The 23458-nt window shown below is 37.4% G+C and overlaps 1 protein-coding gene across 3 annotated transcripts in view; it reads right to left on the reverse strand.

Moving 5' to 3' along the window:
* Positions 1 to 23458, reverse strand: part of nemp1 (nuclear envelope integral membrane protein 1) — a 48168-nt gene that overhangs the window by 5530 nt on the left and 19180 nt on the right. For all 3 annotated transcript variants that reach the window (XM_072249865.1, XM_072249867.1, XM_072249866.1), the window contains exons 4-7: positions 19871 to 19943; positions 16766 to 16859; positions 16047 to 16161; positions 13402 to 13627 (exon numbers count right to left, since the gene is read on the reverse strand). In XM_072249865.1, coding sequence (XP_072105966.1) covers positions 13402 to 13627; positions 16047 to 16161; positions 16766 to 16859; positions 19871 to 19943 — 508 coding nt within the window. The remainder of the gene's footprint in view (positions 1 to 13401; positions 13628 to 16046; positions 16162 to 16765; positions 16860 to 19870; positions 19944 to 23458) is intronic.

Raw genomic sequence — 23458 nt, forward strand, 5'->3', positions numbered from 1 at the left:
TTGCCTGGGGTGGTAGTAGAGGCAGAAACATTAGATATTTTTAACAGACATTTAGATAGACACATGAACGATAAGGACACTGTGTAGGCAGAAGAGATTAGTTTAGTTAGCAATTTGATTACTAATTTAATTGGTTTGGCACAACATTGTGGACCAAAGGGCCAGTTTCTGTACAGCACTGTTCTATGTTCTAAAATTAATCTCAAGGTTGTATATGTACTTTGATAATATATTTACACTAAACTTTGGTCTCCCACTAGATGGTGCCCATGAGGCAGTGCTGCAAATGCATAGTATCGTAGTTGTATGGTGATGCATCACAGCAGGTGGAGGTGTACGCACTCAAGGAAAAATAGCAGGATACAATTTAATGCTTTGGTTTCATACTAAAAGTAGCAGTTCCAGTCATGGCAGATACTGCGTACACAGTGAAAGTATTACAGACAGTCCTAGAAGGTGTTAGTATTAACCTACAAAAGAAGAGTATATCTGTCATAGAAACAATGAAATGCAGCAGCACCTCAGGAATCCACTCATTTCAGCCAGCTAGCTCCCCAGGTAGGTTTGTCATTAGATACAATGACAATAAATTAATGATGGAGTGGAGAAACAAATGTTTCTTTTCTTTGGCGATCCACCAGATGCATTGGAAGCTGGAATAAAAGGAGACTCTCGCCCCTTCATTTTGGATTGAACTTCTGTCCAAAAGTTCGGAGATGTGATTTAGCTCTTGGATCCACTTTCAATTGTTTGTAAAATAATAACCACGTGCAAACTTTGAGTTATTAACACGTTTGGGCCAGGAATTCTGACTTGAAGGTTCTGCAACAGTAAAAGGAATCTGGCCAGGAAAATTCCAACATTTTTAGGTTTCAGCTTTCCATCTAGATGTTGGCCAGAATGAAACTGGTGAATTAGTTTCCACTCAATCTTTAGCAAAACTGCATTCACTCTTCTGAATAAATGTAATTGTGTCTCAGACTCAACATGTTAAATGACAGCAGCAATTAGCTCCTGATGGTAAAGGCTGCAATGTCTTTGAACAACATGGGGCTCTTCTGCTCACTTTGAGAGATCAGGAACAACTCTGGACATCCCCCTTCAATCGAGTAAGGAGGAATGTTGATTAATACCAAAGTGTGATAAATTCCACAAGATTTAGATTCTGTCTGCCTGCTGAACTACTTTCTGAAGCAAATGAGAACATAGAGACTCTTGCACCAATTCAAATCCATCACTTGTGGGAAGTACTGGCATGCGAATATGATTACCACAACATTTTCACAGATTTATTGTTTCGCTGGGAAATATTCTTAACAAGCTAAAAAGCTAAATATTTCTCCTCCTGGATGAAGTGTCAAGCACCTAGAGTCCTATGTAATGGAGGTATGGAAACGACCTACCCTTGACCAATTCCCTCAGCCCCTCCAAAATGATCAAAGTGGAAAATTAGGTATCTAAGAAGTGTCCCTCCTATAATCCTCCTCCCGCACCCGCCCCCCAAGATCCCAGACCCACTAAAGTCTCTCAATTTTTCTGCTCACTATCTCTAGCATGCTAAATGTTAAGGATAAAATGCTAATCAATTGTTAGCACTACAAGATAATCCCCAAAAAGGAAACAATCACTAAAGGTCCCTCATATCTGACCAAGGATTGGTCAACATACCAAATATTTACCTTTGATCAGTATTGATTTTGTACTTCCACACCCAAGATGCCTCAAGGCATTGCATTGCAGGCACAATAAGGCCATCCATGTGCTAAGCTGAGTTGAGCAAGATTCAAATGCTTGTTTCTCAGTATGTACCTCTGTACACTACCACTAAAGCCACCGAGTCGATTTCCACAGCAAGTGTTCAGATATTCACTAACAATTGCCCTAACTGTTGACGCCCTTACTAATCAAGAACCTATCAGCATCCACTTTAAATATAGCCAATGACTCGGCCTCCACAGCCGCCTGTGGCAATGAATTCCATAGATCCACCACTCTCTGGCTAAAGAAATTCTTCTTCATCTCTGTACTAAAGAGACATCCTTCTTTTCCGAGGCTATGCCCTCTGGTCCTAGACTTCCCCACTATTGGATACATCCTCTCCACACTCACTCAATCTAGGCCTTCCAATATTCGCTAGGTTTCAATGAGATCCTCCCCTCCATTCTTCTAAATTCCTGCAAATTGAAACTATAAAGTCTATTAGATCTGTACAATGAGACAGATAGAATAATGAACTTGTAATGAGGGATCCTCTTAGAAAGTGTTATCATGGTATAATTGAATTTCTCATACAAATGGCAAGTGCAACAGTTCAATCTAAAGCGTTTATATTATCCCTAAACAAGGGAAACTACAATGGGATGACAAAGGAGTGGGAACACAGGCTATATGGTAGGACAGTTGAGGAACCGTGAAAGACTTTCAAAGAGATTTGCACAGTGCTCAACAAAAGTTTATCCCTGTTCAAGGCAAGGACAGTAAGTTGAGGAGATCCAACCTTGAATACCAAGGAAATAAAAGGAAGACATCAAACTCATGCTCATGCGTACAAAGTTGTCAAGAGCAGTGGGAAACTGGAAGATTGAGAAAACCTTAAAAAGCAAGAAAGAACCACTAAGCAAGCAGTAAAGAAATGGAAGATAGATTATGAAAGTAAACTAGCTTAAAATATAAAAAGAGAGTAAACATTTTTATAATTATATAAAGCTGCAAAGGGGGGTGTTAAAGTGATTGTAGGTCCCTTGGAAGATGAGAAGGGGGGAATTAATACTGGGTAATGAGGAAATGGCTCAGGCTTTGAATGACTATTTTGTATTGGTCTTCATGGTGGAGGACACATCTAACATGCCAAAGGGAGATGTTATGGATTCAATAGGAGTTGAGGACCTTGATACAATCACTACCACTGAAGAGGTAGTGTTGAGCAAACTAGTGGGCCCCTGGTTAGTTGGTAAACAGGTCTCCTGGTTCTGATGGGATGCATCCCTGGGTAATGAAAGAAATGGCAGAAATAGATTAATGGCTGTAGTCAGGAAAATGTTTGAAACTGTAGGAGTGTCGACAAAAATCAACATGAGTGTAATTACTTTGAGTGTACTTTATTCTACGACTAGCAAACAAATGGCGATGTTATAAGAAAAAAAAACACCCCCAAACGTAATAATGTACAACATAACACATAACATAGATGGCAAATTTAATCCTGAACAATCCAGGTGAATTCTGCCGAATGAAATTAAGGAGTCCCTACAAAACTATCATTAAGGAAGAAATAAGTGAGACATCTGGATAAAAGTAGTTCCCTCAGGCAGACATGGCATAGATTCATAAGGGCAGGTCCTGTTTGACAAACTTACTGGAGTTCTTTGAGAATATAATGAGCACCGTGGATAAAGGGGAACAGGTAAATGTTGTATACTTGAATTGCCAGATGTTCAATACAGTGCTGCTTAAAAGGCTTAATCGTAAGATAAGGATGCATGGAGTTGGGGGTAATGTATTAGCATGATAGAAGATTGGTTAACCATTAAGACCATAAGATATAGGAGCAGAAGTAGGCCATTCGACCCAACGAGTCTGCTCCACCATTCAATCATAGCTGATCCATTTCTTCCAGTCATCCCAACTCCCTTGCCTTCTCCCCACACCCTTTGATGCCCTGGCTAATCAAGAAACTATCTATCTCTGCCTTAAATGCACCCAATGACTTGGCCTCCACAGTCGCTCGTGGCAACAAATTCCACAGATTTACCACCCTCTGAATAAAGTAATTTCTCCACATCTCTGTTCTAAATGGATGTCCTTCAATCCTGAAGTCATGCCCTCTTGTCCTGGACTCCCCTACCCCGGGAAATACTTTGCCATATCTAATCTGTTCAGGCCTTTTAACATTCGGAATGTTTCTATGAGATCCCCCACTCATTCTCCTGAACTCCAGGGAAAACAGCCCAAGGGCTGCACAGATGTTCCTCATATGGTAACCCTTTCATTCCTGGAATCATTCTCATGAATCTTCTCTGAACCCTCTCCAATGTCAGCACATCCTTTCTAAAATAAGGAGCCCAAAACTGCACACAATATTCCAAGTGTGGTCTCACGAGTGCCTTATAGAGCCTCAACATCACATCCCTACTCTTATATTCTATACCTCTAGAAATGAATGTCAACATTGCATTTGCCTTCTTCACCAGCGACTCAACATGGAGGTTAACCTTTAGGGTATCCTGCACAAGGACTCCCAAGTCCCTTTACATATCTGCATCTTGAATTCTCTCATCATCTAAATAATAGTCTGCCTGTTTATTTCTTCCACCAAAGTGCATAACCATACACTTTCCAACGTTGTATTTCATTTGACACTTCTTTGCCCATTCTCCTAAACTATCTAAGTCTCTCTGCAGGCTTTGTTTCCTCAACACTAACCGCTCCTCCACCTACCTTTGTATCATCGGCAAATTTAGCCACAAATCCATTAATACCGTAGTCCAACTCATTGACATACACCGAAAAAAGCAGCGGTCCCAACACTGACCTCCATGGAACTCCATTGGTAACCGACAGCCAACCAGAATAGGATCCATTTATTCCCACTCTGCTTTCTGCAGATCAGCCAATGCTCCACCTATGCTAGTGACTTCCCTGTAATTCCATGGGCTCTTATCTCACTAAGCAGCCTCATGTGTGGCACCTTGTCAAAGGCCTTTTGAAAATCCAAGTACACCACATCCACTGCATCTCCTTTGTCTACCCTGCTTGTAATTTCCTCAAAAAATTGCAGTAGGCTAGTCAGGCAGGATTTTCCTTTCAGGAAACCATGCTGGCTTTGGCCTATCTTGTCATGTGCCTCCAGGTACTCCGTAATCTCATCCCTAACAATCGATTCCAACAACTTCCCAACCACTGATGTCAGGCTAACAGGTCTATAGTTTCCTTTCTGCTGCCTCCCACCCTTCTTAAATAGCGGAGTAACATTTGTAATTTTCCAGTCATCCGGTACAATGCCAGAATCTATTAATTCTTGAAAGATCATTGTTAATACCTCCGCAATCTCTCCAGCTACTTCCTTCAGAACCCAAGGATGCATTCCATCAGGTCCAGGAGATTTATCCACCCTCAGACCATTAAGCTTCCTGAGCACCTTCTCAGTCGTAATTTTCACTGCACATACTTCACTTCCCTGACACTCTTGAATGTCCAGTATACTGCAGATGTCATCCACAGTGAAGACTGATGCAAAATACGCATTCAGTTCCTCTGCCATCTCTGCGACTCTCGTTACAATATCTCCGATGGTTATTCGGTAGGATTTTACAAAAAATTTGAAAAATTGCTTTCTCCATACCTTTTGGAAATATTTCATGAATCTTTTGAGAAAGGTAATTTACCCTCTTTTTATGAAACTTCTGTTTCTTTAATCCTTAAGAAAGATAAAGATCCTACTGAATGCTCATCTTATAGACCTATTTCGCTATTAAATGTGGATGCTAAAATTCTTTCCAAGATAATAGCTAACCTTTTGGAAAACATTTTATCTAAAATTATCTCTATGGATCAAACAGGCTTTATTACAAGCTGTTACTCTTCTTTCTAATGTTCGGAGATTGATGAATATATATTCACCATTATCCAAAACACCCCAATGTGTTATTTCTCTGGATGCAGAAAAGGCATTTGATAGAGTTGAATGGACTTATTTGTTTAACGTATGAGAGAGATTTGGCTTTGGTAATAATTTTAATAAGTGGATTCAAATGATCTATTAGAACCCTATCGCTACCGTCATTACTAATAATCTTAGGTCTCCCTTTTTTTTTTTCACTCTCACGAGGTACTTGACAAGGGTGCCCATTAAGTCCTTTATTATTTAATCTCACATTGGAGCCTTTGGCTATAATAATTTGCGAAGCTAAAAATATTCATGGTATTTCTATAAATGGGACCATACATAAGATTTCTCTTTATGCAGATGATCTTTTGGTTTATATCTCGAATTCTGAAGAATCTATTCCCAATCTTTTGGAATTATTAAATGATTTTGGAAAACTTTCAGGATATAAACTTAATTTAAATAAAAGTGAATTGTTCCCTTTAAATGTTCCTGTTTTTATATATAAGGATATTCCATTTAGAATTGTGAATTCTTTTAAATATTTGGGTATTATCATTACAAAAAAAATAAGGATCTTTATAAAGATCATGTAGTTCCTTTATTGGACTCTATGAAACAATTATTTTCTAAATGAAATCCTCTTACACTTTCTTTAATAGGTCATATTCATGCCGTGAAAATGATTATTTTACCTAGATTTTTATATATTTTTCAAAATACACCCATCTTTCTAACCAAAAATTTTTTTGATCAAATTGATTCTACTATTTCGTCCTTTATTTGGAATAATAAAAAACCAAGAGTTAATAAGTTTCATTTACAAAAATCTAAAAAAAGGTGGACTTGCGCTACCTAACTTAAGATTGTATTATTGGGCTCTTAATATCTGACAATTATGATTTTGGTTATATTGGCTTGATAAGAACCAAAAACCAGATTGGATTGATTTAGAATTTAAAGCTATTAATCAATTTTATTTAACTTCACTATTAGGAGCTCCATTACCTTTACAACTTGCTAAAATTTCCTATTTAAATTTCTACCCTGTTATTAAACAGTTCTTACGGATTTGGTTTCAGTTTCGCAACTCTTTTAATTTCAAACAATTTAAATTGTCTAGTTCTGTATTTCGAAATTTGCTATTTAAACCTTCAATTACTGATCCCATTTTTCTTTTATGGAGAAATAAGGGGATTTGTTCTTTTGCAGATTTATTTAGTGATGGTCCATTGAAGTCTGTTGAAGAGTTAATTAGTAAATATTCTCCCTCTCACACACGTCTTGCAATATTTACAGGTTAGACATTTTTTACAAAAATATGTTTCCATATATGCAAGAATCTGATTTGTTGGACACTATTTTGAATATGAATCCCTTAGTCAGAGGCTCCATTGGTAGAATTTATGATTTATTTTTACTACAAAAAGATAACCTCTCACTAAAGATTAAACAAGATTGGGAGAGAGAACTTAATATGACTTTTGTTAATGAAGATTGGTCACGAGTTCTGAAAATGGTTAATTCTTCTTCGATATGTGCCAATCATTGTTTAATTCAGTTTAAAATTGTTCACCGCTATTATTTAACAAAGGAGAGGCTATCCAAAATATTCCCTAATATAGATTAATTATTGTGATAGGTGCAAAAATGAAGTACCTACTTTGTCACATATGTTCTGGTCATGTCCCTTGTTGAAATCTTTTTGGAAATCTTTATTTTCTACAATTTCTAAAGCTTTGAAAATTAATTTACAACCTAATACATTGACTGTTCTACTTGGAATAGTTCCGCATTATCTTCAGGGTATTTCATTTTCAAACCAACATGTAATTGAATTCGTTACATTGTTGGCAAGAAGAGCTATTTTATTGAGGTGGAAAGATACCTCTGCTCCTACACTAACTCAACGGTTTTCCCAAGTAATGTTATGTCTTAGCTTGGAAAAAATTAGAAGTAGAACTTTTGATCCCCGATTTGATTTTGAAAGAAGGTGGGGCTCTTTTGCTAAATATTATCATTTAATTTGAATCAATTTGAATCAATTTATGATTGTAAGATGTATTGCTCCGGGAGTTGGTTCCTAATGGGTTTTTTTTTTCGTCTTTTTTTTTGTTTTATAGTTAGTGGGTTTTTTTTTGAAAGTTAGCTGGGGTTCTCTTGTTTCCTTCTTTTTCTTTAATAAATTTTTTTTTCATTAGCATATATAAGTTTTTTTCCCAGCTTTATCAATTATATATATATATATATACACTAATTTGTTGAATTTCTGTATTTTACAGCTGTAGAAGATTAAATATTAATAAAAAGATTTAAAAATGAAATGAATGAACAATATCTCCAATGTCATTTTCTATTAGTCATATATCTACCCTCAACTCTTTTTTTACCCTTTATATACTTAAAAAAGCTTTTAGTATCTTCTTTGATATTAGTCGTCAACTTCCTTTCATAATTCATCTTTTCCTTCCAAATGAACTTCTTAGTTTCCTTCTGCAAATTTTTAAAAGCTTCCCAATCCTCTATCTTGCCACTAGCTTTGGCTTCATGGTATGCCTTCTCTTTTGCTTTTACTTTGGCTCTGACTTTGCAGAAACTCCAGCCATTTCTGCTCTGCTGTCCTTTCTGCTAGTGTTCCTTTCTGCTAGTGTTCCTTTCTGCTAGTGTCCCTTTCCGGTCAACCTTGGCCAGTTCCCCCTCTCATGCCATTGTCATTTCCTTTATTCCACTGAAATACCAACACACTGGAATTTAGTTTCTCCTTCTCAAATTTCAAAGTGAACTCAGTCATCTAGTGATCACTGTTCCCTAAGGGTTCCTTAATCTTAAACTCTCTTATCACCTCTGGATCATTACACAACACCCAATCCAGCACAGATAATCCCCTAGTGGCCTCAACAACAAGCTGTTCGAAAAAGCCATCCCTTAGACATTCTACAAATTCTCTCGAGGTCCAGTACTGGCCTGGTTTTCCCAATTCACTTTCATCTTAAAATCCCCAATGATTATCATGACATTACCTTTCTGACACGCCTTTTCTATCTCCTGCTGTAATTTGTAATCCACATCCTGGCTGCTGTTTGGAGGCCTGTATACAAGTGCGTATAGGGTCTTTTTACCCTTGCCATTTCTTAACTCAACCCATAGAGACTCTATGCCATTTGATCTTATGTCATCCCTTTCTAATGATTTAGTATTATTTCTTATACACAGGATCACACCACCCCCTCTACCTACTAACCTATCTTTCTGATACACCGTATATCCTTGGACGTTCAGCACCCAATGGCAGCCATCCTTTAGCCAAGTTTCAGAGATGGCCACAACATCATACTTGCCAATCTGCAGCTGAACTTCAAGATCGTCCATTTTATTTCTTATGCTGCGTGCATTCAAATATAACATTTTCAGTCCAGTATTTGTTGCTTTCTGTTTTAACTGCACCACGCCTCTATTGCCCTGTAACTCATCCCATTGGCTGTGACTATGCCTCATCTCCTGTCTGTCCTTTCTATCATCTCTGTTGCACGCTATCTTTGATTTATTTCTGTTTTCCCCTTCCTCAGCCCTATCTCTTTCTCTTTATTAATCTTTTTATTAATTTAAAAGGAACATAAATACAAACAAGAGAATTATCTCAACTATCTATCAATAACCATAGAGGTTAAAATAGACATTATCAAAATCATACATAGTGTTAAGCTAGGGTATAATATATAATTTTAAAAAAACAGCACTTCTCCTCTATCAGTTCATGAAGAGGAAAGAAAAAACTTATGTGCTATCGAAGTCAGTCCTACGGCCATAGCGAATGCAATGTTCTGCTTCTGCCAATTTCTCCGGGTATGAATTTTAAATGAAGAAAAAAAAACCCCACTGCACTATACAAGAAAAAAGGGACTGGGCAGTCCATTCTGAAGATACAACCAGAAAAGAAAAAGAATTTTCTGATCAAATCTAAAACTTCGAAAAAAAAATTGGACGAGTAATAAATCAAATGAAAATATTGAATAAAAGGTTGCCAGATTTGCTCAAATTTAAAGGATGTATCAAATGTCCAACTTCTTATTTTCTCTAAACTTAAACAGGACATAATGGAGGAAAGCCAATAAAAGACAGTAGGTGGATTAGAATCCTTTCCACTTCAGTAAAATGGCTCTCCTAGCCAATAAAGTTGAAAAGGCTATCATACGTTGAGCAGAAACAGGAATATCTCCTGGTTCCAATGGAATAATCCCAAATATTGCCGTAAGTAAATTAGGTTATAGGTCCAGATCCAAGACTTTTGATAATGTTTTAAAAACATCTCTCCAAAAATTGTCTAGCTTTATACAAGACCAAAGCATACAAGTTAAAGTGGCCACCTCACTATTACATCTGTTACAAATAGGATTGATGTTGGAAAAAATACGTGCTAATTTATCCTTTGACGTATGGGCCCGATGCCCTACCTTGAACTGTATCAAGGAATGATGGGCACAAATAGATGAGTTGTTAACCAAATGAAAAGTTTTACTCCATTGATTATCTGAAAATGACTCTTGAACTTTCAATTCCCAAGCACATTTAATTTTATCATTAGATATCATTCGTAAATTCAATATCCGTTTATAGATTATAACTATCAACCCTTTTTGAGGTGGTTTAAGCTGAAAAAGAGCATCTGTCAAATTAGGTGGATAAGCAGAAGGGTAATTCGGCAGCAAACCACGTAAAAAATTCCTAATTTGTAAATATTTACAGAAATGTACATCAGGTAAACCATATTTATTCACTGAGAAAAAGTCATTAAACAGTCCTGTAAAAACAAATTTGAAAAAGTTGTTTATCCCTTGGTTTTCCAAATTAAAAAGCTCTTATCCAAAATTGATGGTTTAAAAAAAATAATTAAAATGGATATTACTAGAAAGAACAAAATTATTTAACTCAAAAAATCTACGAAACTGTAACCAAATTCTTAAACGATGTTTAATAATAGGATTAAAGTCTTGTCTACTAATCTTAGAAAACAAAAAGGGAAGAGGAGCTCCCAGTAAAGAGGCCAAAGAAAACCCCTTCACCGAGTTTTCTTCCAAATCCAACCATGAAGGACATTCATGTACGTCTAAGTAATGAATCCAAAAAGTAATATATCAAATATTGATTGCCCAATAATACATTCTAAAATTTGGCAAAGTCATACCACCATCCTTTTTAAATTTCTGTAATAAAGGTTTACTCAATCTAGGATTTTTATTATTCCAAATATAAGATTATAGAATCTATTTTATCAAAAAACGTTTTAGGAACAAAGGTAAGAACTGCCTGAAATGTATATAAGAACTTTGGTAGAACTATCATTTTAATAGCATTAATTTGACCTATTAATGATAACGTAATAGGTGACCATTTAGAAAGCATTTGCTGGGTGTAGTCAATTAATGGAAGAAAATTATATTTATATAGGTCCTTAAAATTTTTTAGTAATTTTAATACCAAGGTAAGTAATTTTTTGCAATACTAAAAGGTACTTGATGACATTGATCCAAGTAATTATTAATGGGAAATAACTCACTTTTATATAAATTTAATTTATATCCAGAAAACTACTAAATTCAGAAAATATAGATAGCATAGAAGGAATAGATTTCCTAGGATCTAAAATATAAACTAACAGGTCATCCGCATAAAACGAAACCTTGTGTACTTTGTCCCCTCTCTTAATACCCTCAACAGTATTAGAATCTCTAAGAGCAATAGCAAGAGGTTGTAAAGCCAAGTTAAATAATAAAGGGCTAAGAGGACATCCCTGCTGAGTACCTCTGTATAATCTAAAGTAAGGAGATTTTTGATTATTAGTTATAACCGCAGCCATAGGAGCTTGATAGATCAATTTGATCCAGGAAATAAATCCCAGACCAAAATTAAATCTCTCCAAAGCCTCAAATAAGTAAGACCACTCTACCTTATCAAAAGCTTTCTCCACATCAAGAGAAACAACACATTCAGATTCTTTCGATGGGGAGGAGTGAATAATGTTTAATAATCTTCGAATATTAAAATGTGAATACCTATTTTTAATAAATCCAGTTTGATCATTGGAAATAACACTAGGAAGGATACTCTCAAGTCTTTTAGCCAAAATCTTAGAAAGAATTTTGAAATCCACATTCAGTAAAGAGATTGGTCTATAGGAAACGCATTCAGATAAATCTTTCTCTTTTTTAGGAATTAGTGAGATTGATGTTTCATAAAAAATTTTCAGGATATTCCCAGAGGATATAGAATCAGTGAAAATTTGACATAAATAAGGTGTAAGTATTTCAGTAAAAGTCTTATAAAATTCCACTGTATATCCATCCGGTCCCGGAGCTTTGCCTGATTGGGAAGAGGATATAGCCCTTGTTATTTCCTCTTGTTTAATAGGTGCATCTATCCTCAGCCCTATCACTGCGGTTCCCATCCCCCTGCCAAATTAGTTGGAATAAATGGGTGTTTCTTTGGTTGGCAGTCAGAAGTGAGCGGTGTGCCACAGGAGTCAGTGCTGGGCCTGCAACTATTTATAATATATTGTACATTAATGATCTGGAAGAAGGGGCTGAGTGTCACGTATCTAAGTTTGCTAATGACACTAAATTGAGTGGAAAAACAAATCGTGCAGAGGATGCAGAGAGACAGATAAGTTAAGAACATGGGCAAGGCTTTGGCAGATGGAGTACAATGTTGGTAAATGTGAGGTCATCAACTTTGTAAAGAAAACGAGAAGATCAGATTATTTAAGTGGTGAAAGATTGCAGCTTGTTGTGTGCAGAGGGACTTGGGTGTGCTTGTGAATGAATCACAGAAGGTTAGTTTGCAGTCCAACAGGTTATCAATAAGGTCAATGCATGTTGGCCTTCATTGCTAGAAGGATTAAAATTAAGAGTGGGGGATTATGCCGCAACTGTACAGGGTGCTTGTGAGGCTGCACTTGGAGTACTGCATGCAGTTCTGGTCACCTTACTTGAGGAAAGATGTACTGACTTTGGAGGCAGTTCACCAGACTGATTCTGGAGATGAAGGGGTTAGCTATGAGGAGAGATTGCATCATCTGGGACCATACACATTGGAATTCATAAGAATGAGGGGATCTTGGCCGGCTGGTGGTGTAATGACATCAGCGCCGGACTCTGGAACGAAGGTTCCTGGGTTCAAATACAGTCAGGGCCGCTCCCAAGTACGCTTTCCATCCGTGTCGTAGGTTGAGTGTCGAGATTGCAACTCGACCTCGTAAAATAAAAAGGGAAAAATACTGTGAAATGTCTGTGTGAGGAAAGGCGCGCCACACAGTCTGCCTCGCTCCACACCTTGTAAAGGCATGAAAAAGACATCATCCCGCCAACATCACACACGCATGCACGAACACGCACGCACATGCAAAAAAAAAGAACGAGGGGATGTTATAGAAACATAAAATTATGAAAAGAACAGATAAGGTAAAGGAAGTAAAGCTGTTTCTACTGGTGAGTAAGACTAAAACTAGGGAACAGATTCGAGGGAGTAGAATTGGGACAGAAATGAGGAGGAACTACTTTTCTCAGATTAGTGAATTTGTGAAATTCTTTGCCCAGAGAAGCAGTACAGGAATTAAGGATTATGAAGAAAAGGCAGGTATGTTGCGCTGAGTCCACGCCCAGATCAGCCATGACTTTACTGAATGTGGAGCAAGCTCAAAGGGTCTGATGGCCTACTCCTGTTACTATTTCTTATGTTCTAAGGTTTTTGTGGGCTAAGTGCCTGTTTCTATGTTGTATGACTCTAAAATACTCCAAACTTACTTGAATACAGTGTACGGCCACTTAAAAGGCACTTCAATGTTCTTGATGCAGAAAGACACAACGATGAGGGTCAGGGCAACCTGTCTTACTTGAATCGCAGAATACATTAGAAACAGCCCACAGAGTTGTAGGGTCCAGTTTAGCAGATTGATGCTCCTCTGCTCCTCAGGGGGTCCATACTTGTAACAGATGGCAAAGCTGACGAAGCCAGAAATTATCACATAGCCTGAAACATTAACAGCACAGGAAGAAATAACCTTAATAACATATCTGTTTACTACTTCCCTAGATAATCTGGAGAGCACAGCCACATATCACTTCTTCGCTGCAGAGGGCTATATACCAGAGAGGCAGAAAGCAGAAGGCAGAAGGACATGGCCACACTACTTGGTAAAATGAGGTGCAGGCAGACTATTAAGACACCACACAGATCATGTACTTCTGCACCACAAAGGAAGAAAAATGCAGTAATGATTACCCAAGTCTTCTCAGACTGTAGCAGGTGATAGCATATACATTAGTGGATGGTAACAGTCAAGCTGCACTCTGAGAAACATGTGCCCTCTTTTACTATTCACATGGCTCTGCTCTCTTGTGTAAGATGGGCCAGCTTTCCAACCAAGGAATGGAAAAGCAGCACAAGAACACAGATTAAACTGCTCAGAGCAACACTCTCTGAATAGGTCAGGCTCATGGAGGTTTCCACGTGGAAAAAAAACTCAAGAGCACTATCGAAATAATTGCATACCCAAGTTTTTTGCATTCCACCAATACTAAATCAGCCAACACCCTGCTTAATTGATGTGATGACCTGTCTTTTGTTTTAGAAATGACAAGAGTGGTCTACCACGCAACACATAATGCATACAAAAACAAACAAAAATAAGCTCAAAAGGTTCACCAAATACAGAAGGATGCAAAGGACCAAATATTGTAGATATGAAATGAAGACAAGCAATTCTGAAACTGGAAGTGAACTTAGTTCACACCTTCTACAATGAATATTTGGTGTAGGGAATGTGAGGGGCAGTTAAAACAGCCTGCCTGATTGTCCTTCAACTTAAATGGATGGGAAAAACGAGCTAATTGCAACTAGTGCAAATTCCTCTCCATCTGATTTTCCCCAAAATTTCCTTCTTGCAATAGTTTACAAGTAAATTAAAAATAGCTTTTATTTTTACAAAGGCCTAGGTATCATAAGTAAAAGCAAAGCCCGCTGAAATGAATTGTGACACACTCCTGATTACTGTCAGGTGGCTTCCACTAACTTATATGGCCAAGTTATCTAGCACTAAACTATCCAAGTTCCCAAAGAATGATACCTTGGAAAAGATGCTAGGGTGTTGCTACTGTCCTTTTTAATTGCACCTTAAATATTAGCAGCTTCATGAAAGAGGTGTGGCAGGAGAAAATGCTGGAATGTAATTGTTCAGTTAGTTCCGAAGATCATAAAGCCGCTATGCAGGACATGGTATCTCATTTGTCACTCAGTGTCAGCAGAGGCACAGATGTTTAATATCCAACAGGCAAATGAAACAAGAAAGCATATATTTCTTGATATCTTAAAGAACCCTCCTGACTCCAGGCATCTCGTTTCTAAGTTTGTACATTCATTTGATAGTTGTACTATAGCCTCTACTGTGAAGATCAGGGAGGCCTGGAGAGAGCAATTGGGCATTGAACTATCTGAAGCTGCCTGGGACAAGAGTTTGTCTATGATACAGGCTTGCTCTGTTAACAGCAGGCACCAACTGATCCAGTTTAAAGTTGTCCACCGTCTTCACTATTCTAAACTCAGGTTGCACAGGATTTACCCTTTTGTCTTGCCAATGTGTGATAGATGTCAAGGGACGGAGGCCACGTTGTCACACACCTTTTGGTTTTGCCCATCACTGACTGGATTTTTGTCCAAAATATTTGACTGGTACTCAAAGGCCTATAAAAGATCCTACCCCTTGGAAGCTGGTCTCGCCATCTTTGGCTGTTCGCAATCCACTCTATGCTTCCCTACTGCCATACAACAGTCTCTGATGCTAGGGATGATTGTCGCTAAAAGACTTACCTTGAGGGAATGGAAATCATCCTCTCCCCCTTCCTTCCAGAGATGGATGACTGACATGATCTCAGTCATACAGATGGAGAGACTCAGGTTCTTGAGAACCAACTCAATTAAAAATTTTTCAGCTATCTGGGATCCATTTCTTGCCTACCTAGACGAGGCCGGGGGCAGATGAACAATTTCCCCCCAGCTAATCTCTCATGGCCCTCATTCGAGACTTTTGAGCACTCTGTACAACAGGCACCCCTCTAATGTTATGTCCTTTTTTATACTTTTGTTGCTCCTGTTATTTTCACACGTCTGAGCTTATATGTTCTTGTTAATTTTATTGTTTTTTGAAAATAAAGTATTTTTAAAAAATTAAACAAGATAGAGTCAACGTCCTAGGTAGAGCCTTTATCTTTCATTGTGGATGCTTCATTATTAGCTTCAAAAAAAACAAAAGCCTTCATCCCATTACTTCAATAGTACAAATTCAGTCATAAAATCCCAAAGTGTAAATATATAACATTATATACTGGATATTACCCAAATTAACAAATTTCAGAGACATGGTAGATAAATTAAAAATGATGACCAATCTCACCCAAAACATACTGCCAGTACTCTTTCAGGAGAAAATGCAAATTCCTTATGGTCACCTGGATCAGATACAGGGACACAGACCAGCCACCTGCCATTAACAAGTAGAGAGAACTTCTCTAAAATGGAAAAAAAAATTAGTGTTTTGTTTTTACATTATGCATTTACTCGCATGCATACTGGATATCAAAGGAGCTAACAAACTATTCAAATATAGAAGGAAATCTCTCACTTTCTGCCCAACATCAGGACACTATTCCCAAATGCGAGTCTTATTTGTTTTTTCTCGCAGGTTTCAAGCAACCTCAACCTCGATTCAAATCTAACCCTTTCAGATAAACTTCTTGTTGCAATTATCCAATTGGTTTATAACTTCTAGTAGGCAGATTTTCACTTTAATGAAGTCCTCCCAATTCAACATGAACTTTGCGATCATATTGAGCACAATTGCTTTTGACAGAGAAAATGAACACTGCTGCACCCTTTCAGAAAATGGAACATTTTAAAAGTAACTTTCATCTTGCATTACATCTGTAAAGAGAAAAGACGCTGATAGTGGTTATGTAAAGTAGAAAAAAGTTTTTAAAGATCAAATATTGGCAACATGAATCACTTAATGTGTGAGCAAATTGAGCTAGGGGTTCAAGGACCTGCTCATAAGACAGAACAGAAACAAAGAAGTCAGTTAACTTACACACTAGGAAAAGAAACTCACCAACCTACCTTTGGTAGAAAACGAGACAGGAGAAAGATGACAATAATAGCTGAAGCCAATACACCAAGGCTCATTCCTGATGTATAGAAGAAAAGTTGACTCCTAAAAGGGAAAAATATCTCAAATACATGATACATTTTGTTAAATATTTTACAGAAAACAATTCCAGCATATAAATGTGCTCTCCTAACACCACAGAACAGATGAGTGATGAACAACAGAAATTATGACAGAGCTCTAGTTCAACTCTTCTCACAGAATTTTAAATTAACTGCCTTCTCAAAACCAAGTTCTTTTTATTTCCCTTATAAGTTTTCTATTTCTTGCACCACCCTTCAGCACAATGGTCCAGCTAAGAGCTTGAATAGCAGATTAGGTCTAGTCTTTTACAACCAGAACACTTGAACTACCCACTCAGCAATATGGAACAGCAGTCACAGTAGATGGCCTCTTCAAACCATTTCTGATTGGGAAGAATCTTACTCATTTCCAAGCAGTCTGACCAAGACACCAAAAAAAATCACAGGAGTAAATGTGTTGCATGTCGTGGCTACTGCGAGGTTTGCCCCATTTCTAAGAATTCATTTCAGATTATAAAATATCTCCTGGAAAGTGAAAAAAGCATTTAAAGGCTTTGTCTATAACGCTGTATGAACATCTGCTAGGAGAGAGACTTAACAACCAACATCTGGTAGAATTTCAATCTGGTATTAAATCATGATTAGAAGGAATTTAAATGCTCTTTGCATCAAAGACTAGAAGTAAAAATAGGGGAAAATGAAAAACAGCAAGAGAAAAAGGAAACAGAAGGCATCTTGTCAAGTCAAGAAGTAGACAATCAAAGCAGCAACTGAAAATGGCTATTCAGATCATCGCAGAAGTTGCACCATTTACTTACATTTCAACTTAATGCCATTGGTATTATACATACAGACCTTGCCTAAAATTTCACTGACCCTAGAATCAACAGCCCTTTGAGGTAAAGCTTGAGATTTCCATCATTATGAAATACTACCTCAAGGCAGCACTTCTGAATTCCAATTTTTAATATTTTGACCTTGGCTCCATACCACAGGAAAGAGTTTGATTCTGTCTTCCATTTCAATCATTCTAAGCATTTCAAGTTTTCTACAACCTAAGCAAAAGCAGCCAAGTTTTGGCAACCTGCTCTCAAGTTTTTGATACTACTAAACCGAGCATCATTTTAGAGAACTTACAAAGCAAGTATGTTTTTTCTGAATTATGATGTCCAGAACTAAATGCTATTATTCCAGAAGCAAAAAGGGTTTAACCAGATCTTTCTACAGTTGTATCCTATCCGACGCGCTTTGCTGAGCCGCTCTGAAATGCGTGGCATCTTCCGCTGTGTTTGCTGCGCCGCTCTAAAATGCATGGCATCTTCCGACACGTTTGCTACGCCACTCTGAAATGCGCAGCCTCATCTGACGCATTTGCTGCACTGCTGCTTAAGCATGCATATTTTCTGACACGCTTTGTTATACTGCTTTGAAATGCAGATTTCCCAACTTGCTTTGCTGTGCTGCTGCCACTGCCTGATTCCTGCACTGTTTCTAATGCACTTTGCTGCATTGCTGCTCAACTCTTGCACAGCTGGAAAAAGTACTTTGCTGCTCAATTCTTTCACCACTTTTAAATGCACTGCATATTCTGATTTGCTTGGCTGCTGCGCTGTATTTAAGTGTATTACATTTTCCAGTGCATTGCTGCTACGCAAATCCTGCAGCTTTTCAAAACGTGTGGGTGGAGCTTAGGCGACAATGGTGCTTAACGGCTTGGACCTTTGGAAACAGCTCTACCTCTATCTTTAATATCTCTATTTTTTCGCTTTAGGGTTCTCTTGAAGTCCCTGATCTGGAGTTACACACTGACTTTGGTTCTTTGCGGGAAGGGGATCCACTCTCAGGGTCTCACAACTAGCTGTTATTCGATATACCAAAGATGTGGCCTAGAAGATTAGCCACCTTTGGAGTTTTGGGATTTTGTGGCCCTGGAGGCGGGCAGAATCAAGGTCAGTCCCTTTGCAGGAAATCAGTGTATCGTGGGAGACGGTAGATCTCTGGCTGTGTGCCCAGAGACCCAAATTCTTTGGGCACAGAGCTCGGAAAAAGCGACGCAACAGATTTTTAACATAGCAAATCAGTGAGTTGTTTGTTAAGTCTCCCCTCTCGCTGTGAAATGCAGACATCGCTTTTTCCCTTATTAGGGAGAGAGGGAGAGAGAGCCTGTGGTATGTCGAATTACCGAGTGAACGAGTAGTCTTTGGGGTACTGCAAGTCTGTGTCTTTATTGATGTTTTGCTGCACGCTTGAGTGCTCGGTGGGGGGCACCAATGCTTTTTTTGCTGGTGGGGGGGGGGAAAAAATCACTGCTTTGCTGTTGCTTATGCATGGGAGGGAGGGGAGCTGGGGGGGGCTTTGGGGTTCTAAACTTTAACTGTCATTCATTCTTCGAGGCACTCCTCTGTTTTCATGGATGGTTGCAAAGAAAAAGCATTTCAGGATGTATATTGTATACATTTCTCTGACATTACATGTACCTTTGAAACTTTTGCTTTGCTGCCCCCTCCCACTTGCTGCACGCTGATTCTTGCACAACTTAATTGTTCAGCTCCAGACCAGTTACATGCAAGATATCCTCTACACTATGGCCTTTAGATTCAAGAATCTAGAAATGGGAATTATACAGTAGGCGTGTTTTGAGTTGGTGAAAACAAGGGCTCAATAAGCAGAAGGTCTAACACAAACACAATAGGAGGTACTAAGCCAGTACAGCAGTTTGTTGAGCTTGGCTGAAGCTCAACTTGGTGAGCTGTTGTAGAGTAGTGAACAAACTGGGGAAATAGATTTCAGGGGCAGAGTGAGAGTGCAAAGAATTTAAAGCAACATGGCTATCCAAAGAAATGAGATAGTGGCAGAGGTGGCATTGGTAAACTTCAAAATACTGGAGCTGCCAAGGTTTGAGATAACTAAGCCTTTTTTAAAAATAAGGGCTCTGCCTAAAACATTAGCTAGTTTGTTTTCTGAAAACATTGCCTAACCTACCTTTTATCTACTGTCCCAGTCCTGATTTAGTTTTAATATTTCATTGCTTACCTGCTTAAGCTTTCAGCATAGAAAAACAGCAGCATCCCCAAAGCAAAGATTAAGATCAGCAGTGGATCGAAACCTACAAAGAATAGATATGATGAGACAGATGCACAATTTAACCAAAAGGTAGACTCAATAAGTTCAATAGATTTAAAAGAATAACTCAACAAGAAAGAGCTGGGGGGCGTCATGTGATGACGTGGGATTGAGACGTGTAAATCCAGCTCTCCCGCAACAAATCAGTAAAGTACCGTTTAAACAAAACAAAGTTAATAAATATTTTCTGAAAACTATTTATAAATTTTGTAAGACTACTTTACGATATGCCTCCTAAACCGCAACAAAAGAAGTCTGCTGTTGCGAAGCAGCCGCGAGAGGGGAAGAAAAAAGGGCCTACTGCAACGATGGAGCTTTGGACTCAGGTTGGATCTCCTTCGGTAGAACAGGGAGCAAAGCCGGTGGTAACGGGTTCTTCGAAGAAGGCACCGGAAATGCACATGCGCAAAGAAGAGCGCATGCGCAAATCGACACAACGCAAACTACAAGAACCGACAGCCACTGTAATTGAAAATGACTCAGAGTCAGAATTGGATTCTGCAGAGAACACAGATGAAGAAGAGGAGGAAGAATTGGAAGCGATTGGAAGTAAAGGAGATGATAGAGACATAAGAGAGGCTATATTGCAATTAACAGCTGAACTAAGAAAAGTAAGAGAAGAGCTTAGAGATACGAAGATGTGCTATAATAAAGTTATGGAAAGACAGGACAAAATGGATAAGAAGCTTCAAAAGATGGAAAGAGCAATGGGGCATATGAATGATAGAGTGGAAAAAGCAGAAAATGATTTGCTTGTCTGGAACTCGGAAAGAAATCGACCCTTGGAGAAAGTGGACATGTTGGAAAATTTCAGTAGACGTAATAATATTAAAATTGTTGGTCTTAAAGAAGGTACGGAGGGAGAAAAACCAATAGAATTTTTTTTAAAATGGATCCCGGATGTTTTGCAAATGGAAGAGGAGGTTCGACCAATTGAAATTGAGCGGACACATAGAGCTCTAAGACCAAAACCAAAAGATGACCAATATCCACGATCAATTTTAATAAAATTCTTAACATTTCAAGACAAGGAAAGGATCCTACAGGCAGCTGCTCGAGCTGCCAAGGATAGAAAAGGGCCATTGATAATTAAAGGGAACAAAGTTTTTTTCTACCCTGATATAAGTTATGAACTTTTGAAGAGAAGGAAGAAATTTAATCCAGTGAAAAAAACCCTATGGGATCATGGCTATCAATTTACACTGCGTTATCCTGCAACCTTGAAGGTTTTTTTGCCTGGTGGAGGAAAAAGATTTTTTGATGACTACCAGAAAGCAGAGCAGTTTGTGCGAGATTCTCTGAATATTCACCAGATACAAGAACAAATCCAGGGGAGGGAGATAGATTGAAGATGAAGATTGGGTTAAAGAATGGACTTGTTGGATTTTTGAAGCTGGATGAATGTATAAATATATCATTAATTATACGAGGGGGGTAAGAAAGGTTAAAACTGGAGGAATATTAGTTGGGAATAGTAACATTAATTTTGCCTACATATATATAATTTTTTTTGTTGCGAGGGAGCTGGAAGAAGCACTGATCGATTGCTACGCTAATCATGTGTGCAAGCGTGGCTTTTGCCACGACCCGTAAAATGGAGGGGAATAGTGTTGTGTATCTTTTCATTCACAACATTAGTAGGGGGGATTTTGTTTTTTTCTTTTTTTGTATTCTTTCTATCTTTTCTTTTTGCCTGGAAGGTTGGGAGGGAAACACATGGCAACATGGTGAAGTTTAAAGAGATTCTCCAAGGAACTATGAGAGTTGAGAAGATAAGTAATGTTTTAGATTGGAGTAACTTTGTTAAGAATAATGACTAATTTATTGAATTTTTTGAGTTTTAATGTTAATGGGCTTAATGGACCAGTGAAAAGAAAAAGAATCTTAACACATATTAAAAAAATGAAGATAGATTTAGCTTTTTTACAGGAAACACACCTAACAGAAACAGAACATCAGAAACTAAAGAGAGATTGGGTGGGAAGTGTTGTTGCGGCTTCATTTAATTCAAAAGCGAGGGGAGTAGCAATTTTGATCAATAAAACGTTACCAATTAGAATACAAAATGTAATAACTGATTCTGCAGGGAGATATGTGATTATACATTGTCAACTTTTTTCTGAATTATGGACTTTTATGAATATTTATGCACCAAACGAAAATGATGCAAAATTCATACAAGAAGCTTTTCTGAATTTGGCGGATGCACATGAAAAAATATTAATTGGAGGAGACTTTAATTTTTGCTTAGACCCAGTCTTAGATAGATCAACCAAGGCTGTTATAAAATCAAAGGTAGTAAATTTAACTTTATCATTGATGAAGGATTTAAATTTGATTGATATATGGAGAAGAATCAATCCTAAAGAAAGAGACTATTCGTTCTATTCCCATAGACATAAAACTTACTCAAGGATAGATTTGTTTCTATTATCAATGCATATTCAACACAGTGAAAAATATGGAATATAAAGCAAGAATATTATCAGATCATTCCCCTTTATTAATGACAATAATAATGGCTGATAAGGAAGAAGTGGCTTATAGATGGAGATTTAATTCAACATTATTAAAACGTCAAGATTTCTGTGATTTTATGAAAAAGCAGATTCAATTTTTTTTTTAAGATACAAATTTTCATTCAGTGGATGATAAATTTATATTATGGGATGCGATGAAAGCATATCTTAGGGGCCAGATAATAAGTTATACGTCTAAAATTAAGAAAGAATATATGGCAGAACTAGATCAATTGGAAAAAGAGATTACAAAAATAGAAAAAGAATCTCAAAGATATATGTCAGAAGAAAAACGAAGACAACTTGTTAATAAGAAATTACAATATAATATGCTTCAGACATATAGAACAGAAAAAGCAATTATAAGAACTAAACAAAGGTTTTATGAGTTAGGTGAGAGAGCACATAAAATTCTTGCCTGGCAGTTGAAAACAGAACAAGCTTCCAAAACAATAAATGCAATTAGAACAAGGGCAAATAAAATATCTTATAAACCTCTTGAAATAAATGAAACTTTTAAAAATTTCTATTCTGAATTATATCAATCAGAATCCCAAAATGATGTTAATGAGATAGAAAGGTTTTTATCACAAATTTCTCTTCCAAAATTGAATTTGGAAGAACAGAAGGGATTAGATATGCCTTTTACATTAAAAGAAATTGAAGAAGCTTTAGGATCACTCCAAAGTAATAAATTTCCAGGAGAAGATGGTTTTCCCAAAAAAAAAGACAGAGACCCTATGAAACCAACATCATACAGGCCTATTTCTTTATTGAATACAGATTATAAAATAATAGCAAAAATTTTATCGAATAGATTATCTAAATATTTACCAAAATTAAAACATATGGATCAAACAGGATTTATTAAAAATAGACAATTGGTAGATAATGTAACCCGGCTACTCAGTATAATTCATTTGGCACAAAAAAGGGATGAGAAGAGTATAGTAGTAGCTTTGGATGCAGAAAAAGCATT

The sequence above is a fragment of the Mobula birostris genome, chromosome X (genome assembly GCF_030028105.1).
Source record: "Mobula birostris isolate sMobBir1 chromosome X, sMobBir1.hap1, whole genome shotgun sequence".
NCBI lineage: Eukaryota > Metazoa > Chordata > Chondrichthyes > Myliobatiformes > Myliobatidae > Mobula > Mobula birostris.